Consider the following 27,906-nt stretch of genomic DNA (forward strand, 5'->3'; position numbering starts at 1 on the left):
AAGAGAATATCGACATTGCACTATGTTAGATATTTTATTCACAATACTGATGTAGCTCATTATACATCTTAACTCGCTACTTTTCTAAGCATTGAATTTTTTTCGCGTAGTTAATATAATTTATTCATTTTTAGTAACAATAATATAGAACGTAATAGGAATGTGGATTTATGTAATTCACAAAATTGTTCTTAGAATTAATTAAATACTGGATGTTATTTTTTTTTGTAATAAATAAAGACATTTGAACAACTTTATGTTAGCACAAGCCATAACTTTTATATATTTACAATATTTTGCAACTATTCAACAGAGTCTTACTTTTAGAACTACACTTATCTTATTTTGAAATGAAATTGTCTTGTGGGAATAATTTTAAATTAAAGAAATGTTTACATGTTCCAGTTAATAAAAACCAAATTATGATCTAAAAGCGGCCGTAAAAACGGCTAGAAGTTAGTTGGTTTAATAGATGTGGATATGACACAATATAATTTTAAAATGGATTTGGCTTTATATATACAAATCAAATTAAGCGTGTTCGGGTGGCATTTGTTTATCGCAGATTCATGTTTAACTTCGTAAGGAAGTTTGATTCAGTGCGGATTCTTATGACAAACACAAGAAATGTGTGTTTACATTCAATTGACTCCGTTATGAATATCATAATGACTTGTTTGAAATGTTGAACGTGAAAGTAAAAATTCTAAATGGCCAACTACAGCCCAGCGGCGTTCGTATCGTATCTATTGCCACAGCGAAACCCGTCGTATCCTAACAACAATAATAACAAGGAATTTCTTTAAATACAATATCACTCTATTCTATTTTAAGCTTTGCCTGCCACCACCGTGCCTGCTTGCTTGTCCATTTGTTCCTTCTCCAGTCGTTTGCCGAGGTATTCCCTGAAAATGTTATAATAATTTTATTAATAAATATTTTTAAAATAGTATAATTTTATATTTCTAAAAGGCAGTGAAAATTGTAAGGGCGAATATTAAGAAATATTGCCGCTATATCAGCTCAAATAGACATTACAAATTACGTAACAAATCGTTCTTGTTATTATCATGCAGGTAACTGTACAAGCTCGTATATACAATCGAGCTCAAAGTGAATTGCTTGAAGCTTGACCGCGTACTTAAACCTTATTATGGATGAAGGTGTGATCAGTTTATTTTGTATTTTTAAGCTAAAAAGTGAACAAGGTATGTCAGTCGTACCAGTTGTGGACCATGAGCTTTTGTACGGCCAGCAGAGCTTCGTAGCGCACGTTAGGATCGTCATGGCTCAGCAGGTGCATCACGCGCTGCTTACCCCCCAACTGCTCGATAATGCTGCACAAATAACATAAAAATTAATTATAAATGAAATTAGTTTAATGAATAATCAAGCTGGCACAGAGTATTTGGTAAATCTCATTTATAAATGGTGCGTTTAACTGTTTTCTTCTTTCTACCATAAAAACTCGACCCTTCCATGCTATGTCTCAGGGTGTCGAACGTAGTCGCAGTGCCCCTCAGATGTTTGTGGTTTAAAGCTCTGAGTGGCATTGCAACTGTTATGGTCAGGCGTGTCACTTATCGCCAGGCGCACGACTTGTTCGTCCCGTCAATAAACAAAAAAAACCACTGCAATAATGGAATTAAATGAGAAATGTTCATAGATTGACAATTGTTCTATTCACTCTCATTATCAATACGTTCAGCTACTGATAAAATAAATATCAATTGATTGCCATTAATTGGTTTATCCATTTTTCACAGTAATTAGTTCGAAAAAATGGATCAGGTTAAAACGGATTAAATGCGGCAAATTCACAGGGAGCGGCCGCGCTTGTTTACTTTCCAAGTAACTCTAAAGCATATCTTGGCAATGTGCACTCATTTATCGCCATCAACTTCACTCTTTATTTTCATATGGCAACCCTGCCAACAACCTTCACGTCATAGGACCACGTCAGATAACTGATTAGACTGGACATTCAGATACCCGTGCCTGTAAATTCACCAGCACCCTCACCCTTCAAAACCGGAACACAGTAATGCACACATTGTTGCTTGACGGCTGACATAGGTAAGGTAGCAGTACGTCTCTGGACGAACTCTTTCACAAGGAAACTAAAAAAGTGACGACATTTCCTCTCAACGTCTCCCTCAGGTTATAATCCGACATATACTTACTGTTTCCCGCGTGGGTAGTGGCGCACGTATTCGCCGATGTCGTAGCAGGCCACGGCAAGCACCACAGGGTCGGTGCTCTTCTCCAGCAGGTGCACCAAGGTGCGCAGCAGTTCTTGTCCACGCTCGTTAAGCCGCGCCGCGTTCTCGCGCCAGAACTTCGCCGACTTGTGCACGGGGGACCATTCCAATCTGTAATGGAGTTCGGTTTTCAATTGTTATATGATTCACCTTTCATAAAATATGTAAACATACTGTATATCACAACCCTCATGGAGAATGGCATAAGTGGAGTTACGTCAAAAACGTTTATTGCTTCATTAGATACAGAAATATAACCCACATCCTCTTCAATTCTTGTAACTCTATCTACAATATTAGTCGATAAATATAGATAAAGGGTTATATTTTTCTGTATCTAATGAAGCAATAAACATGTTTGACGTAACTTCACTTATGCTATTCTTCCATGAGTGATGCGATATCATAACATAGAAAATAAGACAAGTAGTGTAACTCCATAGAAACGTATCAGTGCGATTTGTATGTGTGCACGCCCGCTGTGTGCCGCATGGACATACACATTTGCCTGCGTAATGCATATGTTTAAAAAATTACATCAAATGGGAGACGTGTTTATTGTTGTGCTTATGGTTGACTATTTCATATCATAGTCCCATAATCGAGGTACTAATCCGCGATACTTCAAAAAAAGGAGGTTCTCATTGCGAGTGTATTTTTCGTATGTATGTTACGCCATAACTCTTTGTCTATCTGTGATCTGATTTTTATTATTCTTTTTTTGTTGGAAAGAAGGTACCTCGGTAGCGATCCCATTTAAATTTGAAGAAAATATTCCAAGGGTGGTATATATATACATATATACACACTAGGGGATGAATCCGGTTTTGCGCACTTTCCGGTAACTGATTTCAATAAAATTTGGCAAATAGATGTAATTCCACAAAATTTTGAAGTCGGTTTTTTTAGTACTCTGTACTGAGATTATACTGAATTATTTAAATTACACTTACAACTTGTAGGTACAACTGAAATAAAAATGTGAGAGCCCTACACTACGAAATATGTCACTGACGCAACGAACTGGCGGTAGTTGGACTAGTTGTCTTATTATACTGTGCCATAACAGCACCTGATAGAACTAAATCACAACAGATTAAAATAATAATAATAATAAAGCACACACTCATAGCCTCACACTAGGGAAACCCTGTATCGCGGGTGCCATGGACACGCACATATGTAGACAACCACAAATTACACCCAAACTCACGAGAGAAATAAATGTAGGCCATACAAATATTGCTCCCGACCCGGGAACCGAACTCGGGATCTCTGCGTGGCAGTTCAGGATGGTAATCGTTCGGCTACGGAGGCAGTTAAAAGCAATCCGTAAACACATCTTGCAAAACGGAGTTTCGATTCAGTAGCGTGACATTTTAAAATCCTCATATCCAGGCTATATCTGACGTTGTTTGAAGAATAATTTCACATATTTATCAAATAAGGCAGCAGAAGTTATGTCGATGTCGAAGTTATAATGAAGATCGTCCTTTGGAATGTGCATATGCCATCTAAAGGACGTTAGACCCGCAAGATTATTTTTTTTTATTCAAAAATATGCGCATCGCCTTATGACTTCCATCTCACCTGATGGAAAGTGACGATGAAGTTGACGATTGAGGATGTCTAAATAACGCCTATTCACTCTCGCCTTGAAAGGACCCAAGTAATAGCATTTAGGGAACAAGACTGCCTGCAGGCAGGAAATTCCACTACATAGCCGTTTGCCGTATAAATGTGGAACGCTTCGTGCGAGTCCTTCGAATATCCACAACATAGGGGTGGAATCCCAGCCTACGTCTGGTGGGGACCAGGATGAAAAGGGGAAGCCTGAATTAAATCGTGCAATTCCCTTACACACTCTCCGTAATATATCCTGTACGCTGGTACAAATATGCTAACCTTCCGCTCTTGATTTCCGTAGCGTACTGATCAAACGATGACAAGTCCTGTACGGAAGCCTGAAGGCGTTCATTGAGAAACTCGACGTCGTTCATGATGTCCTCGTCATCAGAACGCTTCTGCTCCAGGATCGACAGCTGCTTCAACACCTTGCATTGCACCATGGCGATGCAGTGCTCCTTTGCCATCTACGTTTACGTATTAAATTAAATAAATAAAATGTGCCAAATAAGTATAACTAGTTATAGGTTGCTAACTATACAATGTACATGGTCAAGAGCACGTCAAGCTTGACACTTAAGATTGAAATCCTAACTCTACGCCGCTTACGGTAAGGACGGTCCAAAGTACAAAGTGTCAAGCTTGACGTGCTCTTGACTGTACTATGTTTAATGCTTTTGTAACTAACGAATAAATAAACAAACAAAAAACGTCTAAATGAAACTGTAACTCACATAACGCATATGAGAAGATAACCAGGAAACTTTAAAATTGTAATGAAACTAGAAAAATCCTTATTTTTGGATGAATTAACAAGAGTTGATGTGTAAATTATAAAAAAAGGACAGCATAAAAATTTGCCTCCAAGTAAGTATAATAAGTTTGATGCTGGTTGTGAATAATAGAAAAAAATGGAAGCGCTCTTTAAAATTATGGAAAATACCTGTTTGTCTTCAGGTTTCTCAATAAGGTTCCTGAAGACGGCAAGCACAATGCGGGTGACTTTCTCTTTAACAGAGTCGCTGAGGATGTCCGCGAGGATGGGGATCACGTTAAACTTGTTCATCTTCTCAGCCAACAACGGATTGAAAGTCAGCACCCACAGACAGAACACCAGCTGGTATTGGACCTACACAAATACACAAAACAAGGGAAATATTACTGAAGTTGTCGTCATGTGAGCACCTTTGCATTTCGAGTCATCATACTGATGGGAAATATAAGTACCAATTTTACCATCAATGTACTGGCTGACGGTACATGTGGTCCTGAGGGATGTAAAGGCATGTTTTTATTGTACCAGTGCTGGTAGAAAAAAATTAGTAATTATGTCATACTCATACTCAATTTCGAATGGGAATCGCATGGACGATTATGACAGATAACGTATTATCATCAGGTATATAACCAGAAATAGAAACAAAATAAGGGCCAACCATCCCTGGCAACTCATCAAGCAAATGTACCTCATATGACTTTTAAATATCAACTCTCGTTGGCACTGAAATCACAAATTAGAAAACTGAAATAGTACAGCGCCAACTTCTGACCTGTGTCAGATATTCTGTATTTATAGTAATAAAGATAATATCTCTAACTATGGGGGGCTGTTCCATTCGGTGGCGTGGGAAAAACAGCAAAACATCTAATTACAAAACAAACGGAATCACATTTCTTCGGTAATTAAATATTAAATATGAAGTTTTTGAATTGTCGTCCATTATAGCAAAGTTCAAGTTAAACTGGTCGATTCGAAGTAAAACAATTGACGACACCGGTCAATTGTTCCGAGTTCGGGCTGGCCAAACGGAGCATAGTTGTCACCGTAATGATTTGGCAGAATAGTTTTCAAACAAATTAAATGACATTTCGTCTCTATTTCTGGTTATATACTCGATGCATATTAAAACATTTTTAAAATGAGGTAAACGTTGTGTTTTTGTTAAATTGTTGTTGTTGATGATATTTTCGTGTCACAAAAATATTTGTCAAATTCAAGTGAGTACAGAGTGGACTGGGTCTTTTAACTGTAATTTTCTGTGCAATAAAGTATTTCATTCATTCATTTTCATAGGAAAATGAGTTTCGCACATATTTTTTTTCACATTTTTTTTCACAAATTTCGCACATATTTTTTTTTTTAACGTTCTAATAGTAGAACCTTAAAGAAAAAAATATGTGCGAAATTTGTGTAAGAGTAAAGTCCTTTAGTAGGACTGAAAAGCTCTACCTGGAAGTTAACTCTTGAGGCAAGGATGGAGAGCAGGGTGGAGATGCCGTCGACGGATAAGAAAGCGAAGCGATACTCGTCGATACGCAGCATCATCTGCAGACAGCGCGCCACCGACTGGATGTAGTCGTTGTTCTGCGGAGCATGTTACATTCCTCTTAAATACGCTGTGGATTATACCTAGGCAACAACAGGAGACGTAATCCTGTTCATTAGACTTGTCATCATATCCCACTCTAATCCTTTGTCAATGCGATTGGGGTCAGATATGATAATCTGGTACAAAAAGAACTTCGCCGTCTGCTAGAAGCCTTATATTATATATTTTAAACATCTTGACAACATTGGACAAGAGGCATGTGCGAAATTACAATAGTGTACCTAAGCACTTACTGGAACTTAGAGTAGAATTACGGACGGTGGTGAAACCACCTTCCTCAATTTAGGGAAGTTGATTTATAAATGGCTCCCGTCAGTTATAAATGGGAAATCCTATACTGTTTTGTAACTCACTTTAAAACTTCAGCATTTCAAAAAAAAATCATACAGGTTTGTGAACTGGAGACATATATCGCATCGCTTTTTATTTACATACATCAAGCATTGCTGCCAAAGATCCATCAACCCAAAATGATTATATATCATTTACATATGCTAATAAAATTTAATTGAAACTTGCGCTGGAGTAGTTTACAAATTAATTTGTTTATAAAATTATTTACATTATCATACAGAGCGAGGGTGTGCCTTAATTTCAGTGTATACTTTTACAGTGTTTGGATAACGAGTACTGTTTTCAGTCAGTGCTTTACAAGTTGACAGAAACATGTGGATTTTAAGAAGCGGAAGTGTATTTTAACTAAAAAACGTATTTATTTTTCGTGGAAGCACATCAATTAATGCATTGCGTTATTAAGTTAGCCCTTAAATTTCATGCACATACTTTTAGGCTTTATCGTGCACATTCTTAAACAATTATAACTTACGGATTAATGGTAGCTGTAGATCATGCAATAAAGTCCGTTAGTACTTTAGCAAAAGAGGCCGGTTACAATGTTAACAAAAAGTCCCTAACCTTGTAGGTTAGTGCACACGTTGTTACATACGTACATTCAGTGTCACACGGTTATATTGCAGCTACAGGGAATACCTTTTGCTGGACGGGCGACAAGTCATCGTCATGCGGTTTCAGTTGATCAAAAGAGCTGTAAAGGCTCGAATATTTCGCGTTGGGGCCTTCCGTTAACAACTCCTGCTCCTTATGCTTCTGTTTCTCGGAGAGCTTGTCCGAGAACTGTTGTTTCTCGTGCAGCAACATAACCTGCTCGGCAAGCGCTAACTCGGCAGACATTTGCTCCGCCTTGCCAGAAAACAAACCTCTGAGTAATCATGCAGGCAGAGCGAGGCCAACAATGCGTGATGCGGCACAACACGGATTTGTTTAGACACACAATGGGGGTTACACGCTGGTGATCTTGCTCGCCGCGAAGCTCGTGCTGATAAGCATTGCCACATTATACGGGGTTTACCTATTATCTTCATACCTTCTTCATAACTTCTTCCTTATGTCAGTATATTCTGTATTATTAATTTCTAATTACAGATGTTTCGTGTCTTTGTGTTGTTATTGGTGTGGATGAATGAATACCACAATGAAAATATACAATCATGAATGTGCTCTCATCAAAGATGCAGGAGTTAATTATTATTAATATGTTTAAGAAAATGCAAAGTAGAAATGAAGATAGTTAACTATTTTGAAGAGAAGATAATATTATGACGAATATCAATTAGGTTTTTTGGTTTAATTAACATAAATTAACACTAACCAAAATCGCATTGTATTGTATTTAACTTAACACAATCGTGCCTATAAAGTTCTCTTATTGAATTGGACTTACAAAAATCATTTACATAAATAATCAGTACAGAATACTAAAAAAACCGACCTCAAAAGTACGTGGAATTACGTCTATTTGCTAAGTTTCGTTGAAATATCCCCTAGTTCGCCACTATACAGGACTTGATACTGGAGATACTAAAAATAGGTTTTCACTACGACACTACTCAAAGTATATCGAGAGAAAAACGCCTTGAATTGGAGAAATAGCAAAATCAACTAAATAATTGCTAAAAGTAATTGCTCCTAAATTAAAGTTAGGCGCTATTTATAAAAATGAATCTTCATGCGTGAACAGCCACCCTTTGAGGTGGATGATTTTCTTCAAAATGAAATGGGACCACTATGGAAATGCCCCCTTTCCAACAAAAAAAAGAATCATGAAAATCGGTTCACAAATACCGGAGTTATCGCGTAACATACATACAAAAAAAACATACAGTCGAATTGAGAACCTCCTCCTTTTTTTGAAGTCTGTTAATAATACAATACCTGTCATATACCATTTATATTATAATTCATTTTACTTTATATCATACAGAGCGACTGTTTTATCAGTTGCCAAATTTTTTTCTATGCATTAGGCAATGATATTATATTTGTAAACAAGAGATGCGCAATCTGCGCAATCTGCGCCTTCAAACGGTACCCACGCCACGGCACTGTTGTCTGCAGGCATCGACATCATAACCTAACGTCGATGTCTGCAGGCAACAGTGACATCAGTCACCATCTTGAATTCGAGTGAGTACAACGTCACCGAGACGTGATAAAAAAGTATCAAAAATGGTGAAATATATAATTAAAATTTACAATTCTCGGTTCGAAAATGATCATAAAACTACTGAGGTTACTTTCCACAGGTAAGTTTGCTTTTGTTTGTTTAGATTGTCGTATACAAAAATGAAATAAATTTCGTTTAAACATCAATGTTGCCAGTAAATCAATTTTCATTTGCCCATAATATTGGGAGTTAACCTTTTACTTTTGACTTTCTAATTCAAGTTTATTCGTTGTAACGTTTTAACGTAAAGTGTAACCATAATACTATTATTACGTAATACTATTAAAAATGATATTTTGTTTGTTTCCCAGTATACCTAAAGATCGAACGCGCAGAGCGGAGTGGATAAAAATTATACGACTTTTACGAAAAGATACTTTAAGTAACAAAACACTAGGCAATTGTACAACAAGCTAATGCAATAATAAACTATAGTTAAAAATCAAGTAATTTGTAATACCTACCCTTTTATAAATTTGTTTTCGTTAAATAGAAACAGAGATTTTGTCGGAAGGCAGTATTTTTATCACCTTTATCCAATAAATAAAAAAATATTAGAAAAGCAATGAATTCCTTAGATTAGAAAGTCATCTCTTCATATTTACAATTTATTTGAAAGAAATATGAATTCCAGGCGTGGACCTTTAAGTTCATATATTTTCATGTATTTTAACTTACTCCTTCATACCATTTGTCTCTTTCCACCAGTCTTTCCACCAGAGGCTACAAGAAATTAGGGAAAATTATTTCTAAACCGGTAACACTGGTCGTATTCCTTACTGCACTATGATTCGTATTCCAGAACTCTACTCAATGCTCAATTTAGGAGTTGAGTGTGATTTAATGAGTCCTTGCAAATAGGGTCGTATTTCCAGTGCAAGAAATCATAGTCAAGTCCTGACATGAGCATTGAGCAGAGTTCTGGAATACGACCCTTAGGGTCGTATTCCAGAACTCTACTCAATACTCAAGTCAGGACTTGAGTATTGTAGTGAGCACTGAAAATCATACACAAGTCCTTGCAATTAGGGTCGTATTTCCAGTGCAATCCTGACTTGAGCATTGAGTAGAGTTCTAGAATACGACCCTTAGACTATTTCATTTTGACATAATAAGTTTGACATTAGAAAAAACGAAACAAATGTATTTTTTTCTTTCTTTCTTTTTAATTTCAATCAGTTTCAAAGCTAGTCTTTAAATTTGTAAAGTGGTTCCACATTTTAGACAACTGTTTGTAGGACATTGCGTCTCTAGTATTATTTATGCTCACTGGCTAATGCCAGTGAGTATAAATAATACTAGACCTAATGGTACCATTCACGGACTACCATTTTTGAAAAAAATAATAGGTAAAATTTTCACATTATAATTATTTGTCCAAAATAATAATCGATGTTTGGTTACCTAGTTATCACAAGTAGTCAGGCAGATAAATGAGAATACACCTTCTCTTCACCCGGGGAGAAAATCCCACGCGGCGTAACCGCATTCATATTCACTCGCTACTAGCGACTCGCTAGGGCACGTTCGTCTCGAACAAATGTCACGCCGCCGGCGCGTCCGCTCTCTCTACTTTCCTCTCACGTGTTTAATGTACCTACTCAAACCACGAGTGCTACAATACGGTGCGGAGTTCCTTTTAAGTGGTCAAGTCTACGGGGAGTCCAGAAACTGCGAATGTTAATCTCTTTAAACTTTTCTTATCAACAACGGTATGCGGTGGCGGGAGGTGCAGGACTATTTACTAACTACGCGAAATCAAAACAAGGAATCGGTAAGCCCGCGCAACATCAGTTGGAGCGAGGGGCAACTCAGGTCAAGAGCATCATAGGTTATTAGGCGAATGGCGGTGAATATAAAAACGCTTTTCGAATTTACCGACAGAAGTACGAGACGGATGTAGGCTAGACAACACGCACAGACAATAATAGTGTACCAGTAGGACTAGCACACGGGACGCGATTTGCGCGAGAGCGACATACCGCGCGAGATGTCTATGCAAGGATAACGGTATGTCGCGCTTTATGTCGCTCTCGCTCAAGTCGCGCCCTGTCGTGCTAGCCCTACAGACAACCACACCAATTATCTGGTCTCAAGTTTCTCAAATTGGTCCTATCGAGAATCGAATCTAGTACAGTACTAACCGTTCGGCCGCCGAGGTCGTCAAATTGTACTTTTGTCTCACGTGTCTCAAGAGACGAAAATAAGTTCTAATTGCTGTAGCGTAGAAATCAAAATAAGTCGATTGGTTTTTGAATTGCTTTCCCAGATCGTGAAAAACAAATACGTAATGCAGATGTTATTTATGTATTTCTTTTTTAAAACAATTGTGGGTGTTATGTCATGATAAAGATTATTAAGTTTTCAATTAAGCATAATTAGCACGGTGCCACTGATCCATCGCCGTACTAATCTTGAGTACGATAGCGAGTGGCGGGCGGGAGATGGGTTGAGCTGAGGCGCAAAGGAATGTTACAATTGCATCGGCTGGAGTGTGTTATATGTAGTGTGCAGTGGTCATATCTCAACATTTTATTACTGGGTGATACAAAAATCACTTGTATAAGTTTTCAATTTATTTTGTACGTTGATATATGTGTCTATTGATCCCTAAATAATGTGTTAATATTTCTAAGAGCAAAGCATTAATGATGATACAACATTTACTAATATAAATCATTACAATAAAAATATCAAACTCATGCAAAAAAATCATGCAATTGGCACTCTAGGAAACTTCAAAATCAAATGTGAAAATGAAAATATTACGTTTCCTTTTTAGGGTTCTGTACTAAAAAGGTAAAAAGGCAGTTTTAGGTAATATGTTCGACTTACATTCATCTTAAGTTGATCCTTAAGCCAAGACAGATAGAAATGCAGGTCACTTTTCTCCATTAGCTGCGGATGCCAGCAAGCTAGCTTGGCGATGATGCGAGCCGTCATGTGCTGAATAAACTCATCCTGGCGATTCAGGAGGTTAAGGAACGGCTGCCAGGTGTTGCCACGACGGGGATCTCGGAAGATTTTCACCCTTGACTTGTCTTCCTGAAATTTGTATTTATTTTAATATGTTACGTGTGGGCTCTTTTTAATCCTTCATACTTAAGTCATGCATTGGATTGAAAACTTAATTTTCAAGTGCAACATTTTTTTAGTGTCAAAACTTTATTTGTACAATATCATAAAATTTATTAACTGCTTTTTATAATTTTGTAGCTATTTGGTTATAAACCAACCACCACATAAATAAACTACCTCTACCTCCTAAAAATAAAACAGAGAGAATTGTCTCCAAAAACAATGTTAATTAATTGATAATTGACTCAACAATTAATTGATAACTGCCTCTGTGGCCGAACGGTTACTATGCCGGAGTGCCACGCAGAGGTCCCAGGGTCGATTCCCGTGCCGGGAGAAATGTTTGTATGGCCTACATTTATTTCTCTCGTGAGTTTGGGTGTAATTTGTGGTTGTCTATGTGTGTTTCCATGGCACCCGCGACACAGGGTTTCCCTAGTGCGGGGCTATGTTGAGTGTGTGCGTTGTTATTATTATTATTAACTGCGTTACTTTTGTAAGTATGTATGTAGACAACTTTACTTGGCAGTGCTGACAAATTTATTTATTTATTTTTATGTGATATGTAGTAAGCAGAAGAGAACAAAACTCCTTAGATCTGAATGTGACTATTTTTTTTTTATTCAACTTGTAAAACAAATACAGTCAAAAACTCGACCTGATAGAAAATTGTTACTGTAGCCTATAGTAACGTGTAATACCATGGACCAATATGTCAAGAGGCCTGCTAATCGCGATACAAGACAGCGCAGCGTAGTCTGGTATCTAAATACCACTATATATATACTACACTATATACTAATACCTATTGGTAGACCAAATGTCGCGACGAGTATCGTATTGATACGAGTAAAATATTGTTTGCATTCATAGTCTGGATGAGCCAAATCAATATTGTGGAAATTGACTGGGAATGAAATCAATATAGATAAGCATAAAAAATTTTAGACGAAAATTTTTAGAGGTAAATGGTAAAAAAGGGTATGCTTTAATATATTAATCTATCTATTGTCGGTTTATTGCAAGAAGTTATTAATTGCTATTTAATTTATATGGCAATTAATGGGTTCTTGCAATAAGCCGATGCCACACTCCATACAACAGTCGAAAATTATTTACGTACTACTACTACATACAGCAAGGCGCTATCTGCACACGCGCCAATGTGCGTGAAGTGGCAGGGTTACCCATCACTTTCTCTCACTATTACGTCACGTGGTCAGAGCAGCAACATAGCGAAAATTCTGACGCGAATCTGTTATCTATGATTTATTAATAGAATCCTGATAATTATACCTAATAAATACCTAATAGACATGTACATCGATATATTATTATATTCGTCATTAATGCACTAACTAGAGTAATATTGAAGATTTATTTCAAAAATATATCAAAAGAACTTAAAATGTTATATTTCGGACATGTACATATATACTTTTAAGTAAGGTAACCAAGGTATTTTTAAATTGCTTGTCTAAGTTTAGTTAATAATTAGATATATTCACTGCCTACGTAATATTTATCGGCAATACGAATGGAAAATTCGCGAAGTCATGGCGTCTCATTATATTGATATAATAAATCTATGTTTTTTATACATACATATATTACTCTGCAGTAAATAAATGAAGAAAACAATAACTGAATGAGTCTCAGACATAAGTTTTTTTTTACTTACTTCGTTTCATTTTTCGGAAAATGATGATAAACAGCCGTAATAGTAACGTAAAATGATGTTTTATATCAACATACAAGTTTCGTAATGAATAAATGAAACCTATATTCAAATATTAAAGCCATCTTCGCGCGAAAACGGCTCACCGCCCGCCAGCCTTCTAGTCGTTTAGTCAATGTGACCAGCAATGTACGGGGCGTGGTGTGGTATCTAAAACTAGGGAAGGGCGGAGAGTGTCCATTCTCTTATTCTTTATTCTCTGCCGACACTATTATCATGGGGTATCAATCCATACAAATTAACTGCAGTTCTTATTTAAAATTGTAGATGGCGACACTTGGACAAAATGAAAAATATTAAGTATTTAATCTCCAAAATTTTAGATATTTCGTATTAAATAAGAAGTACAAAATATAAAAACGAAAAGTAAAACGATTTAAACAACATTTTAGGAGCGATCAATTAAAATTTATTTACAATTTTGAAAATTGGTGAAAACAAAAGGTTGTTGAAAAGATCGAAGGTTTTTCAATAGATTACTTTTGACGTGATAGTTTGCCATAAATTGTATAGATGGCACTTTTTTGAATTTATTCAAGAACTAAGTAACGTTTAGTTTTTCACGAGATAATATTGTATCATCTATTATATATATTCCGGATTTATAATTAATGAAATAATATAATGAATACAATTTATTTAATGACATCGTGAATTTTCATATAAATTCAACAGTTTAGTGTTAAGGAAATAAGGTAATTTATTTATTTTCTACGAATTTTGAAGCTAACATAACGCTTGATGTGTCAATGTCAAATTTTTAAACTTTCATAATCGTTTACGGTTCTTTTGTGTATGGTTTGTGGAATTTTTCTTTTTTTTCGATATTGATGTGACCTTCAACGACTACTTTGAAATTGGACTTGTTTGATACTCGCACCACGCTACCCGGCTAACTCTTACTTATCTGACGTGACACGCTCAACATACGACCCTGCTTGTAAACGGACTTGGAATTTGCCTTCAGATTGGAATATCTTTGGAAAATGGCCCCGTCCAAGTGTGCCTACTTTAATTGCCATAATAAAGCCAGCCAAAAGTCTATGTTTCGTTTCCCGACGAACAACTACAATCTCTTACAAATTTGGCTCGCGAATTGTGGTAAGTTTTTTTCCTTTGTTTTAAAGATGTGAGATATTTAATCACTAATCACGATATTCTGATGTTATTTTCTTTATTCTACATATCTGCTATTTGTTTTAGGTAATATGACTATTACTCATCTGAAACCAGAACAATTACGTAACAAATGCATATGTATAGACCACTTTGCTAAAGAATATGTTAAAAATGAAACTGCTCAAAGGGTAAGATTATCAAAATTAGCAATACCAATGCCGTACAAAGCCACTGAAACGAACTCTCAAGAATCACCAATACAATCAACATCTCGAGAATCACCTGAACCATCGACATCCAAAGGTACTTATCATTGACCTACCAACAAATGGACAACGGGTCTAATACACAAACCACAAAAAAATGTCCAGAATTAACCTATACATATAAGCGTAGTGATATGTAATGAAATATAAAAAAACTAAAACACTTCATTTAAATTGTAATGTCATTACAATTTAAAAAAGAATTTAAAGGCCCAAAAATTCGACATATTCAGCTTCTACTGGAAACTTAATAACAAAATGCGCCATTTTTAGCTTCTGGTGCAAACTACTTGAACACTCTTTTCTGTCAATATTCATTATTATATATGTTAATATTATGTTGAATTTTGTACAAAATTCACTTAAAGAAATAATAAAGAGTGGTGCAGATACATACAATTATTATAAATGTGAAAATAACTGTGTCTCTCTATTAGTTTTACTTGACATATTATAAGAAATATTTCAATGTTTCAAATTTTAGATTCCAACTAAACGTCAACAAAAATTTTCATAATCTCAAAAATCGATTTATAACAAAACCATTATGCTCTCAGTGAATTTTGGTTGCTTTTCACAAAGAAAAGTTTAAGTGTACATAGGTTTGTTTTGTAATATGGGCCATTCCAAAGTGACGGGTGGGACATTTTGACTCCTTTTTTCTTGAAGTTTAAGTAATTTCTCCCTAACCATTGGTTAATTAGACTTAAAATGAAAATATCATGAAGCCAGATGTGCAATTCAACTGCGACTATTTATTTACATAATTTTCTAATTGTTACGGGTGGGACACTCACAACACCCGGCTGTTTGAGTTGATGGATTCATTTTTTTATTATATGATTACTTGAATGTTAAGAATTCTATTTTATATATACACTTAATTAATAACTTTGATAAATTTTAAGGAAATTAATATGTTAAGTTGTGACGGGTGGGACGTGAGTTTGTGACGAGTGGGACGAGTTATAGTTGAGTACACAGAATTAATCAAATTACATTGCTTAATATGAGGTCCATCTTAGTAGCAAATATTTCATAATTTTTGTCTTATTAAGACATTTTAACACAAAAAAAACAAAGGACTGATACAGTAATCCTATTATTTTTCTTGAAACACTATCTATGACGACATGAAATCAAAGTCACGCAAGTAAAATGCGTTAATAAATTTGAAAAATCCTGCCACATCCTTGAAGATTATGTATCATATCAAAATATATCAAATTTTAGAAATTGTACTGAAATATATAGTTAAAACTAGTGGAAACAGACTTCATGAATTTCCTGATACTAAAAATCATCAGGAAAAATGTTGTACTTTTTAATTGTCTTTTTTTATGTCTTAAAATGTCTTAATTATAAGAATTATAAAAACATTGCTTACAAATGATGGTTCTACATATAAACAGTGTATTTTTTTAAATTCTATGTATTCAAATGTAACTTGTCTCACCTGTCACAAGATGGTGTCCCAAATGTCACAATTTAATACAACAAATGTTTAACCCTGAAATTAAAGCAACTGTTACATCTAGTAAACATAGTAAAAACTCGAATCCTTGAAAATAAAAACATTTAGTCAAAGTAAAAACGTTTAGAAGTGTGTCCCACCCATCGCTGTGCACCCGTCACGTCACTTCTAAATCTTAATTTTATATATAATATAATAATATAATTTAAATTCCTATTTACGTGCACAATGCCCAACCAAGCCAAAATAATGACCGTAGCATATTTGTTACTATATATGATTCATATAAAATATGAATTATTAATAGTCCTTTAATAACAAATAATTTTATATTACAGCTCAAGAATTTTCTCCAGAATTAAAGGTTAAAACACCTACAAAAGTTTACAAAAGTTTTAAATCGAAAGAAGATCAGGAAGAAGAAACTTTCGTTATAGATAATGTTAGCACACCCAAATCTAGAAAACGTCAGATTGACAGAGGTGATGATGGTGATACTCCAAAGTGCAAGAAGCTAAAAAGTAGCATTAATCATGTTACTAAAACTCTAAAGAAAGAAAAAGATAAATACAATAGATTGCGCAAAAAAATGTATGGTAATAATATTGTAAATATTGATAAATTTGCATTTAAAAGTGAGACCTCAAAAGTACTAACTTTAATGCAATTAAGAAAGAAAAAGAAGGAATGGAGTGAAGATGAAAAAAAATTTTGTCTTGGACTATATTATAAATCACCAAGTGCCTACAAACACTTGCTAGAAGCTGGTGTAGTTTTGGCTGCACCCTCGACTATCCAACACTGGTTACAGGACACTAGCTGTTTTCCAGGAGTAAACAAAAGCATATTTAACAATATCGCAGATAAATTTAATGGGAAAACTATTAAAGAAAGAGCATGTACAGTTTGCTTTGATGAAATGGCAATCATGTCAAGTTTAGAGTACACAAAAAAATATGATCTAATAGAAGGCTTCGAAGACTTTGGAGAAAATGAGCGATCATGTGTTGATGCCAAATATGCACTAGTATTTATAGCTAGAGGTATTTATAGCAGCTGGAAAATGCCTTTAGCATACTTTTTGGCTGGTAAAACAGTCAGTGCAGAAAAATTAGTAGATTTAGTTCAAAAAATTATAGATATTCTGTTTGAAAGTAATTTATTGCCAAAGGCGATCATATGTGACCAAGCCACCACCAATGTGAAAGCGATTAAAATGCTTGGAGTAACTATAGAAAATCCCTTCTTTTTTGTAAATGGCAGAAAAGTCTTTTCGATTTTCGACACTCCACATTTGATAAAAAACATAAGAACGAATCTTTTAAAAAATATTTTTTTAACAAATGATGGCGAAATTTCGTTCAGTGATATTGTACATGTTTACAATATAGATAAAAATAATAAAAGCAGAACACTGAAGAAACTTACGCCAGTTCACCTGAATCCCAACACATTTCAAAAAATGAAGGTGAGCTTTGCTACACAAATATTTAGCTGTTCAGTTGCGGCAGCAATTAATACGGCCGTTGAAAGTGGAGAGTTGGTGAATAATACAGCAAAAAACACTGCAAATTTCATCCAATTAGTGAATGATATGTTTGATTCTCTAAATTCAAAAAATAAATTTGACAAGAACCCATATCGATGTGGTATAACAAAAAATCTTGGTTCTAAGGTTCATGTAACACTTTCTACAGCAAAAAGAGTTTTTGCTGAACTAAAAAAGATTTCAGTTGACAAGAATGGGGTGAAAAAATTAACAGCTCCTCCCTGTTTTGATGGCATTCAACAGACAATTAATGCAATACTTCAGCTGTCATCTGAGGAGTTTTCGGTTGGAAGCGGAGTTAAATTTATTTTGACATATAGGTTTAACCAAGATGTCATTGAAAATTTATTTGGAGTCTACAGAATGAAAGGAGGCTGTAACAAGAACCCCACTGCAAAAAATTTAAGAGCAATGTTCAGAAGCCAATTACTGAATAATTTAATAAAATTACCTAACAAAAATTGTGAGGATGATGAAGACATATTTTTAGCAGGAAAAAAATGTGATTCACGATCCCAACAGGTAAAGGGTGAACACCCTGCAGCAAATATGAACCAAGTGGAAGAACCTCCTGCGATGCTAGAGAGGGTAAACACACAAAGTGTAAAAATAGAAAAAGACGATGCTGCTACAACAGGTACTACCCTAGAAAAATGTTCTGTTATTTATTTCGCAGGTTGGATTGGTAAAAAATGTATTGAACGATTTAATTGTGATGAATGTAAAAAAACACTTTTAAAAGATGATGTTGATTTAAATGACAAAAATCAGTTACTTTTAATTAATAAAACATATGCCAATATTGAAATACCTACATTAAAGTCTCCCACCGATTTTTTATATAAAATAGTAGATACATCCTTGACAATATTTGAAAACCAAATGGACAGTATTAGTTTCAAAGAAAAAGTCTTATACACTCTAATAAAAAAAAATGAAAAAGAAATTGATTATTCTACATTTCACCTTAAAGAACATTTACAATACGTAATTGAAAAATTAATAGAAACAAAAATTTATGATTATTGTAAAAAAAGGAAGAAGTCAATGAGAGAAAAAGAAACAATGAAAATTAGAATAATGCAACATAATTGATAGCTCTGGGCGGAACCTTTTTTAAGTTTGTACCATTTCTATTGTCTTAGATAATGTTATTACATTTTGTGAATAAACCAGTTCTTCACTCATGAAAAGGTTTTTGTTTTATTTATTACATTTACAAAGATGAAATTATCACCGGTAATAACTCACCCCCATATATAAATATATATAAATTTATCATAATTGTCAGTGTTAATTGTTAATCAAAAACATTAAAAATTGATTAATTGTTAATTGTAGATATAGGCGATTAACGATTGATCAATTTAATTGTGGTTTAATTAATTTAATTAAGTTGTTTGTTAATTGTGGTTCTCGCAACTATTGTCAATCTTTAATTGCCAGAACAATTAAATTTTGCCCGACCCTGCTATATACAAAGGGCTTCCCCTCGACTATTATGTATGTGGGGACTTCCCGTACTTTTAATATTGTATAGATAGGATATTTTGCTGCTGCTTATTGCTGACATTATTTTGTTTTTAAAAGTAAGTAATACATGTATTGCTATACCGAAGACTTCTAAATGAAGTATCACCGAAAACCACATCCAAATTGGTTCAGCCATTATGGAGATTAAGCATGTGCAAATGCACCGAAAAATTATAAAAATTTATATTATAAGTTATGTAGCATGTCTTCAGTAAGTATTGACTTTTACTTAAAAATATGAAATGTACAGACTCGGCTTCTTTACGACTTATTACAATAATAATTATTGTATTATCAGATTATCACGGAGTAGGTACCTATATATGTCGTCGTCGTCGGTGTTAAGGTAAAAGTAATCCTCCCCTATATTGAATAGGCGTATTATTTATTGAAATTTGAGTTGGTACAACATTGACGACAAACTATTATTTCATTCATTGCCACAAATGATTGTCTCGAAAAATAGTATTGTAGTTGTGTTTTTATTATAGGTACTTATACTTTAGCCATTTTAAAAATAAGAATGAGTCTATTGTATATTTTGGAAAGTTTAGAAAATAAGTGGTAAAAAAATAAATTTTAAACGCGTTGATGACGAAATGGGTATCTCCATACTAAGACAACATTCAATACTTTAGGCAAATTATTATCTCCCTCAATTCGATCACTGTGGATGCGAACGGTGCGGTTTATTCAAACGTCAAGGCCTCGCCACAAGTGCAATAACCTTAACAAAAAATATAACAGGTGCCATCTGTTGGCCTTCTCAAATATTATTACAATCGCATCGTGGGTTTATGTGGTACCATCTATTGACCACCGATCAGAATCAAAATAAGCGTCCGAATAAGCGGAGTTATGAGTGCGACATTTTCTTGTATGAGATTGAGTATCTGTACTAGTATAGTATTGTATTATCTGTGCTATTATCTTTTCTTATCCTTATACATCAGATTCTAAGATTTTTTTCTAGGATCTAGGATCTTTCATATTTTATTTCTGTACAGAATGTGAATTAATTTAGGAACCTAAAGTAGGAATGACATATTAGAAAACTCTAAAACAAGTTTTTATTAATCTATTTTAAGTTTAATAGTAATCTTCTTAAGACAATGTCTTCAATATGCTTAGCAGAGTAAAAAGTCAAATATTCATATAAATAGTCACTACATTCCATTTATAATACAAACTTCAATTTACTTACAGACAAGATGTCATCAATAAGCACCAGGATGTACTGGATGGTGTGGTCCTTGCTAATGTGCGTGAGAAGATTGAGAAAAACTTCAGCGCATTGTTCAGGATTCTTATCTGGCAAATCCTTCATGCCACGCTGATCCAGGTTCACTATAAAGTCATGATCATGCTGGGTGATCATCTGGCCCCTGTTGTTTGAAATTGAGTAGTTTTTTAGTTGTATAACTTTTAGATACCAGGGACTCAAATAAATGATGCAAGCAGAGATAATATGCTATGATGGACGTTCTGTATAGTATATAAGATCCATTTTCTCCTTCCCCCCTGACCACATCCTTTACCAATCCTATTTTTTTCCCTTCCCCTCCGCCAATCTACGGCTGCCGTGCCTATGGATGCGTGGCTAGGGGCATGCCTAGTCGAACCAAGAAATAGGTTAGCTTTACCCTGGCAAGCGGGCCACTGCCAGGATGGACATATATTTTTCCCCAGCTTCTCGTAGGACTGCAATGTTTAATTTGTTAAATAGCAACCAAAATGGCGGCGATGTGGTTCGCCACCCGTCACGACTCGGTTTCCGTGGGGGCGGAAAGTGGACAGCAGAAAGCCACTTTGCTACTTTGAATGTTAGAGGAGGGATGAATGATAAAATAGAAGAAGTATGTAAGATGATGAATGAAAGAAGAATTGATGTTTGTGTGAATGAGACGAAGAGAAAAGAATACGGATGCGATAAGACCACGCATGGATCATACACAGCGTACTGGTCAGGAATGTCCGAAAAAAGCAGAGGGTGCCAAGGTGTTGGCGTATTTTTTTTCTTCTAGAATGAATGAATGTGTTCTTGAGTTTGAGTGTGTAAGCCCTAGACTCCTATGGGTGAAGTTGAAAGTTGGGCTGACTCGCATCTTTATTTTAGGGATTTATGCTCCGACAGATACGGGTTCAAAGCAGATCACCAAAGCCCAAATAGAAAGAGAGGAATTTTGGGACAGTGTATCTCTTACATAATGGTTTTGAATAAAAGTCAACAAAATGAAATGAATGAATGATTATCATGTTAGAAGATTTCAATGGATGGCTGAATGTGTGAAGGTGAAGGTGTGAAGCGTGATCGATATGAAAATGTGCTTGGAACGTTTGGAGATGAAAGAGTGAACGATAATGGAAAGAGTCTGCTCGAAGTATGTTTGGAGTGGAATCTTTTAGTGACAAACACCATGTTTCAACACAAAAAGATCCACATGTATACAAGAGCAGAAGGAAGTTTGAGGAGTATGATAAATTTTGTAATAGTGGATGAAAGATTAGGAAAAAAGGAGCTTGACACACGAGCATACCGCGGAGTTGGTATCGATACCGACCACTTTCTGGTGGTTAGCCGAATAGGTGGTCTTTTTAAAAGGTGGCGGCATCGAGTGAAGGAACCTGATAGTGTGCTAGAACGAATAAAAGTTGAGAATTTGCAGAAGACAGATGTGAAAAATGAATATGTGAGTAAACTGATTGAAAGGTTTGATGGACTAGACGAAGTATGTAGAATTGAAGATTTGTGGAAGCTATTTAAGGAAGGAATGGTAGAGGTCGCTACTGATGTATGTGGAGTATCCAAAAGGAAAAAAGGGCTGAAGACGAGGAATGTTTGTTCGGATGAAGATGTCCGGAATGTTCTGTCTGATAAGAAGAAAGCGTGGTTAGATTGGTTATCTATGAAAGCTAATGAAAGAATACAAAAGGCAACGAAAGAGGATGTAAACGAGGCAAGGAAAGAGTATAAAAGAATAAAAGATGTAGCGAAAGATGTTGTGGGAGGGAAGGAAGAAAGAGTGCCAGAAAGACGAGTTTGACAGGAGATTATCTGATGACTTTCAAAGCAACATTAAGTGGTTTTGGAAGTCCTTAAGAACAGGTAGAGGCAAAATCACAACCTCGCAACTGCAAAAATCCGAGGCCACGATGGAAGTAAGAAGATAGTGAAAGGAGAAGAATGCGTATTAAACAGATGGAAGGAGTATTTTGAAAGTTTCTTTGAGAAGGAAGATGTACAAATGCAGGCTCAGATCGCCATAGAGACGAGCAGAAGTCAAAATGAAAGTATAAGCATGGAAGAGATTGATAGAGGCATTGAATACTATGAAATCTGGTAAAGCTGCGGGATATGACAAAATTGCTGTTGAAATGCTGAGGGCTGGACAGGATGTGATCGCTAGTCAGCTGTACCGCCTTATCAACCTTTGTTGGTCAAGCAGCCGAGTGCCAGGAGACTGGGGCAAGATTGTCATTATACCATTATATAAGGGAAAAGGGTCGCAGCAAGATTGCAAAAAATTACCGCGGAATCAGTCTTCTCAGCATTGTCGGCAAATTATATGCAAAGGTATTGATTGAGACAGTGATGAAAATTTAGGACGTGCAAGCGGGATTTAGAAGAGGAATGGGATGCATGGATCAGGGCTTCTCCTTGCGAAACATAAGCGAAAAGTTCTTGGCTAAAAGACAAAAAGTCTATTGCTCTTTTATAGACTTGGAGAAGGCCTACAACAGAGTGTCAAGGAAAGAATTGTGGTCGACATTGCCTATGTATGGGGTGGACGGCAGTCTAGTTCAGGCACTGAAATCTCTCTATGAGGATTCCAGCGCCTGTGTCAGAATAATTGGTGCTTACACTGACTGGTTCAATATCGGGAAAGGTGTTAGACAGGGATGTGTATCGTCGCCATGGCTGTTCAACCTAATTATGGATAATTGTTTGAAAGTTTTGAAAGAGAGTATGTGTGGACTGAGACTGAATGGTTTAATCATTAAGTGCCTCCGCCTATACGCCGATGACCAGATGGTATTAGCGTCGTCTGTGGAGGAGTTGCATGAAATAGTAAATATTATGCATGGTGCTCTTAAAAGGAAAGGAATGAAAATTAATGTGGGAAAGACAAAAGTAATGGTTTTTGAAAGAGAGGAAGATATGACTAATTGCACGATATTTATTGAAGGAGAGAAAGTGGAACAAGTGAACGAGTTTGTGTATTTGGGTTCTATGTTTACATGTAATGGAAAATGTGAAAGAGACGTTGAAAGAAGAGTGAATCAGGTGAATGGTGCCTTGCATACCTTCATGGGCAGCCAGAAAGTGTCTAAAAAGGCACGATTAGCTGTGCATGGGGGGGAGGTGGTTCCTACACTTATGTATGGTAGTGAATGTTGGGTTTGGCAGGAGAAGCATGAAAGTAGAATTAATGCAGTAGAAATAAGAACTTTGAGGAGTATGGCTGGAGTGACTCGGATGGATAAATTATGAAACAGTATGATAAGAGAGTGTTGCGGCATGGAAGAAGATATAGTGACAAAGATAGAGAAAGGTATGTTTAGATGGTTCAGACATGTAGAGAAAATGAATGAAAGAAGAGTGACGAAACAGATTTATAAGGCGAGTGTGAGCGGACAAGTTGGTATGGGCCGACCAAGGAGAACTTATCATGGCCAAAATTGAGGCCATTCTAAAGAAGGGCCAGGTCAAGAGTACCCTTAACCGACGAGCGTGTATGAACCATTGATGCGTGTTGATGAGGTGAAAGATGTGTCAGGACTGTATCAAGTGGAAGACTGTTGTCTCTGCCTACCCCGATGGGAAAAAGGCGTGAAGTGTGTGTATGTATGTTTGTGTAACAAGGTTTTACATTATTTATAAAAAGTTATAAATAGATGAGAACAAGCCGAAGGTGATGGAATCAATACTTACTGCAAATAAGACTGCCAGTTGATATGGCTGGAGCGCACTTCGCTAGCCCTTATTTGCAGCACGCTGGTAGCTGCAATCATATCTGGAAAGCATTACATGCCATAAAGCACTCCAATAATGGGTTATAAGCTTATTTGTGTACCACCAAGAAAATTTCTTAGTACTTACCAATCTTGTCATCCCCCAAAAGTGCAGACACTTGCTCCTCACTAACGGTAGCCATTTTGACCACACGACAAAAGATATGCACTACACAAAACAGGAATAAAATCCAAGGGATTTTTTATTCCGAAATCCAGAAAATAAAGAAGAGAGCCTCAGCTGAGAGGTCTTGTGACTATGCAAAGTGAAGTTATTGTAAATGACGATATGACAATTTGCTTACCTTCTCTTACGTACACCTTTAGAGCTGGAAAATGAAAGAGAAAGAAAATAATTATCATGTTGTCAGTCCTCTTTTTACAACAAACATGAAGAAAAATAAGACATTAGTAAAATCGTTCATTAAATGAGATGTTATTTTTTAAATATCAATCGAATTGCAAGTAATTTTTATCAAACTAGTGTAGTAGTTTTTTGATTCACAAAAAAAAATGTAATATCATGGTAGTAAAACATCGTGATAATCAATTACAGTAAATGATAGTTCTGAAATACGGTCCAAAATGGCGGATTTCTGTAGACTAATGGTAATAATGGTTTAAAATGCTCAAGTCAGGACTTCCGTATGGTTAAAAGCGCTAGAAATCATACTCAAGTCCCTGCCATTAGGATCGTATTTCCAGGGCTTGAAATCATGAAATGAAAAAATGATAAATCCTGACTTGAGCATTGAGTAGAGTTCTGAATACGACCCATAATTTTTACACGAATAAATTTTCGGTTTTTTTTATAAGGTTGGACACATACAGTCAGAATCCCGTTTCGAAATTCCATTTCAAAATTTCGAAGGCAGGAAAACCATACAAATCATTGACTTATTACACACATACAGTGTTAATCCGTTCGAATTGTTTTCCGATTCGAAATTCCGTATGGTGGCTGTGCATATGGAATTTCGCACGGAAAAAGCCGTTCATACAAGTCTTCCATAGATTTTGTAGGGCTATTTTCGCTGTGAGAACATCTGTCTCCTTGTGAGCATGGTGTTCTGTGATCTGTATACTAATGCCTTGAGTCTGTCAGCTGAGTGTTTATTCCGAACGGAAATAAACGTGTGTGTGTGTGTGTGTGTGTGGTGTATATACGAAATCTCGATTGATATGCCGAAACGGAATTCCGACTGTACGTGGCCGGCCTAAGTAAACATCTGTCATATCGTATAGTCATGTGATGTAGCGTTTTGTTGACATTCATCACTTGTCATTTGTCATTAGAAACTTAAAAAACAAAGTTCGATATGGAAATAATTAGTTAACTACGGGAATAAAGGCGGCAAATTAAAATACTTACGGTTGTATGGATCGGATTCAGGTAAATTTGGTTCAAATTGTTGGTGGCGAAATTTGCTTCTGCTCATCTTGGGTGCGTTGCTATAAAGAATATACACAGGTTAAACTGTTGAAATTTTGCCTTAGTGACTCATAACCAATTATTTTTGGGATTTAATGGTTTGTGTTACAGATTCATAATTTGCGAATTGTGCTGGCAAAGTGACAGATTCGTTTTAAAATAAATTTGGGCAATGGCCAGTTCTTTTGTCATGACTGCCTTGCAAACAGGAGATGACTGTCAAACTAATGACACAAATAACTGTTTTCCGATTGAATCATTACGATTCCCATTAGATAGTTCAATGCGGATTGTTTTTACTGGCTACTATAATGGATTCAGTGTCGAGGTGAGGTCTGCAGATGAGGTGGCCTTACTGTATCATATGGGATGCTTTGGCAAAGGTTCGGCGTCCCGTTCGAAGCCAAGGGCTAGCCACAATGATGGCAGCCCCTGTATAATGCGCAAGAGGCAATTCCTCAAGCGAAACTACTGGTATAAAAAATTTGGGGGGCCTAGGAAATGTTCGGAAGCAGATACTTTTCTGAAAGAGATAGAAGAACTGAGTACTAAAATAAAAATTGACAGCAATAAAAGGCAAAGGAAAGATGTAATTGACTTGGTATCCAGTGAGGAAGAAATGAGTGAAGATAATGAGTTTGAAAGTTCACAAATAGATTTTTTAAGGTTTGATCAAAAAGAAGATACTGTGGTCATTGTGCCTAACAGTGATTCTGAAGATGAGAATTACTTTGCCAACTTGAAACCTAAATGTTGCATAAATAAGATTAAATTGGAGGAAAAATTGATGCTTACTTTACAAGAATCATTTTTCTTATTGTATGGCCTGGGTTGCCTACAAATAGTGAATGATAACAAGTTGCTGAGTATAAAGGAAACTTGGGATCTTTTTGTTGTGACTGACAAGAACTTCATTCCAAAATATGTTGTTTATCACTACTTTAGGTCTAAGGGATATGTTGTGAAACCTGGTATCAAGTTTGGAGGTGATTATTGTAAGTAGTTCTTTGAATGTAGCAAAATAATACTTCATATTTGGAAGTTCTACATCATCTTGTTTGTTACAGTGCTATATAAGGATGGACCTGGAGTTAATCATGCAGAATATATTGTAGTCATAAGGCCAGACTCAGGGGAGGATTGGACTTCAATTCTGGGCCATGTTAGAATGGCTACCACTACAGTAAAGGTCTATATGATACAGTAGTTAACTTACAAAGTATCCAGAAAATAAATAATATTGTACTGCAATTTGCTGAGATTTCCAGATTCTCTCTACTTTCCTAAAATTATATAAGCTACTATTATATGTATGTGTATTGAAGTTGCGAAGTCGATTATGAATGTGAATCTATTTGTACTATCTACATAATATTTTCAGTGTTTTGTAGAAAGGGTGAAAGCACCATTTTGAATTTTTTTTCAGGGGAATGTGTTTTAGTGTTTCACGATTTTGACTGTTTTAAAATATTTATATCCTGTTTTAAATTCAATTTTAAACATAAACTTAATTAAAACAAAATTCAATTTTAAAACAGAATGTAAATATTTTAAAACAGTGGTTAAAACCTAAAACATGCTACCATGAAAGTTTTTTCAAAATAGTGCCTTTCCCCTTTCTACAAAACACCGATGATATATACCTTAAATAGCCAACAGTGGTGTACCATGACACTTTATTTCACTAATGTAATTTCAGAAAATCTTAATTGTGGAAGTTATACAACCAATACAGGATCTCCAAAACTTACCTGAAGACTTAAAATTATACCAAGTAAGGGAAACAATATTGTCACGGAAGATTCCAGTTACAATAAACAATGATGTCGAATGAACAATTTTTTTATATTTACACTAGCCTAATAATAACATGTATACATATTATGGGTATAATAAATTACAT

The 27,906-nt window shown here is 35.5% G+C and overlaps 2 protein-coding genes across 5 annotated transcripts; one reads left to right on the forward strand and one right to left on the reverse strand.

Moving 5' to 3' along the window:
- Positions 1 to 182: 182 nt before the first annotated feature.
- LOC113231585 (V-type proton ATPase subunit H) lies at positions 183 to 26,382 on the reverse strand. Of its 4 annotated transcripts, XM_026465951.1 has the most exons (13): positions 26,360 to 26,382; positions 25,944 to 26,023; positions 24,877 to 24,900; positions 24,492 to 24,573; positions 20,763 to 20,943; positions 11,637 to 11,846; positions 7,268 to 7,477; positions 6,118 to 6,252; positions 4,831 to 5,016; positions 4,167 to 4,354; positions 2,184 to 2,372; positions 1,224 to 1,337; positions 183 to 905 (listed from the first exon to the last, which is right to left on the reverse strand). In XM_026465951.1, exons 1-13 carry the CDS (start codon positions 26,365 to 26,367, stop codon positions 830 to 832), a joined length of 1,683 nt encoding a protein of 560 aa, XP_026321736.1. In that variant the 5' UTR covers positions 26,368 to 26,382; the 3' UTR covers positions 183 to 829. The 4 variants fall into 4 exon arrangements, with proteins under 4 accessions (XP_026321736.1, XP_026321737.1, XP_026321738.1 ...); XM_026465953.1 differs by lacking the exon at positions 7,268 to 7,477 and having other exon boundaries at positions 187 to 905; XM_026465952.1 differs by lacking the exons at positions 24,877 to 24,900; positions 25,944 to 26,023; positions 26,360 to 26,382 and adding an exon at positions 24,660 to 24,806 and having other exon boundaries at positions 185 to 905.
- Positions 26,098 to 27,868, forward strand: LOC113231586 (tRNA-splicing endonuclease subunit Sen2). The gene is made up of 3 exons (XM_026465955.1): positions 26,098 to 26,998; positions 27,071 to 27,192; positions 27,703 to 27,868. The coding sequence occupies exons 1-3, from the start codon at positions 26,176 to 26,178 to the stop codon at positions 27,835 to 27,837; spliced, it is 1,080 nt and encodes a 359-aa protein (XP_026321740.1). The 5' UTR covers positions 26,098 to 26,175; the 3' UTR covers positions 27,838 to 27,868.
- Positions 27,869 to 27,906: the final 38 nt, after the last annotated feature.

This window comes from Hyposmocoma kahamanoa, unplaced genomic scaffold (assembly GCF_003589595.1).
Source record: "Hyposmocoma kahamanoa isolate Upper Pololo Valley unplaced genomic scaffold, ASM358959v1 65, whole genome shotgun sequence".
Taxonomy (NCBI): Eukaryota; Metazoa; Arthropoda; class Insecta; order Lepidoptera; family Cosmopterigidae; genus Hyposmocoma; species Hyposmocoma kahamanoa.

Excerpts from the sequence above, each read along its gene's own strand:
- LOC113231585 (XM_026465951.1), bottom strand. Across the intron at positions 24,901-25,943 it reads TGAATCCGATCCATACAACC|CTCTAAAGGTGTACGTAAGA; the intron begins GTAAGTATTTTA and ends TTCATTTTCCAG. Across the intron at positions 4,355-4,830 it reads AGAAACCTGAAGACAAACAG|ATGGCAAAGGAGCACTGCAT; the intron begins GTATTTTCCATA and ends ACGTAAACGTAG.
- LOC113231586 (XM_026465955.1), top strand. The coding sequence starts at position 26,176 with ATGGCCAGTTCTTTTGTCATGACTGCCTTGCAAACAGGAGATGACTGT. Across the intron at positions 26,999-27,070 it reads CAAGTTTGGAGGTGATTATT|TGCTATATAAGGATGGACCT; the intron begins GTAAGTAGTTCT and ends TGTTTGTTACAG. Across the intron at positions 27,193-27,702 it reads TGGCTACCACTACAGTAAAG|AAAATCTTAATTGTGGAAGT; the intron begins GTCTATATGATA and ends ATGTAATTTCAG.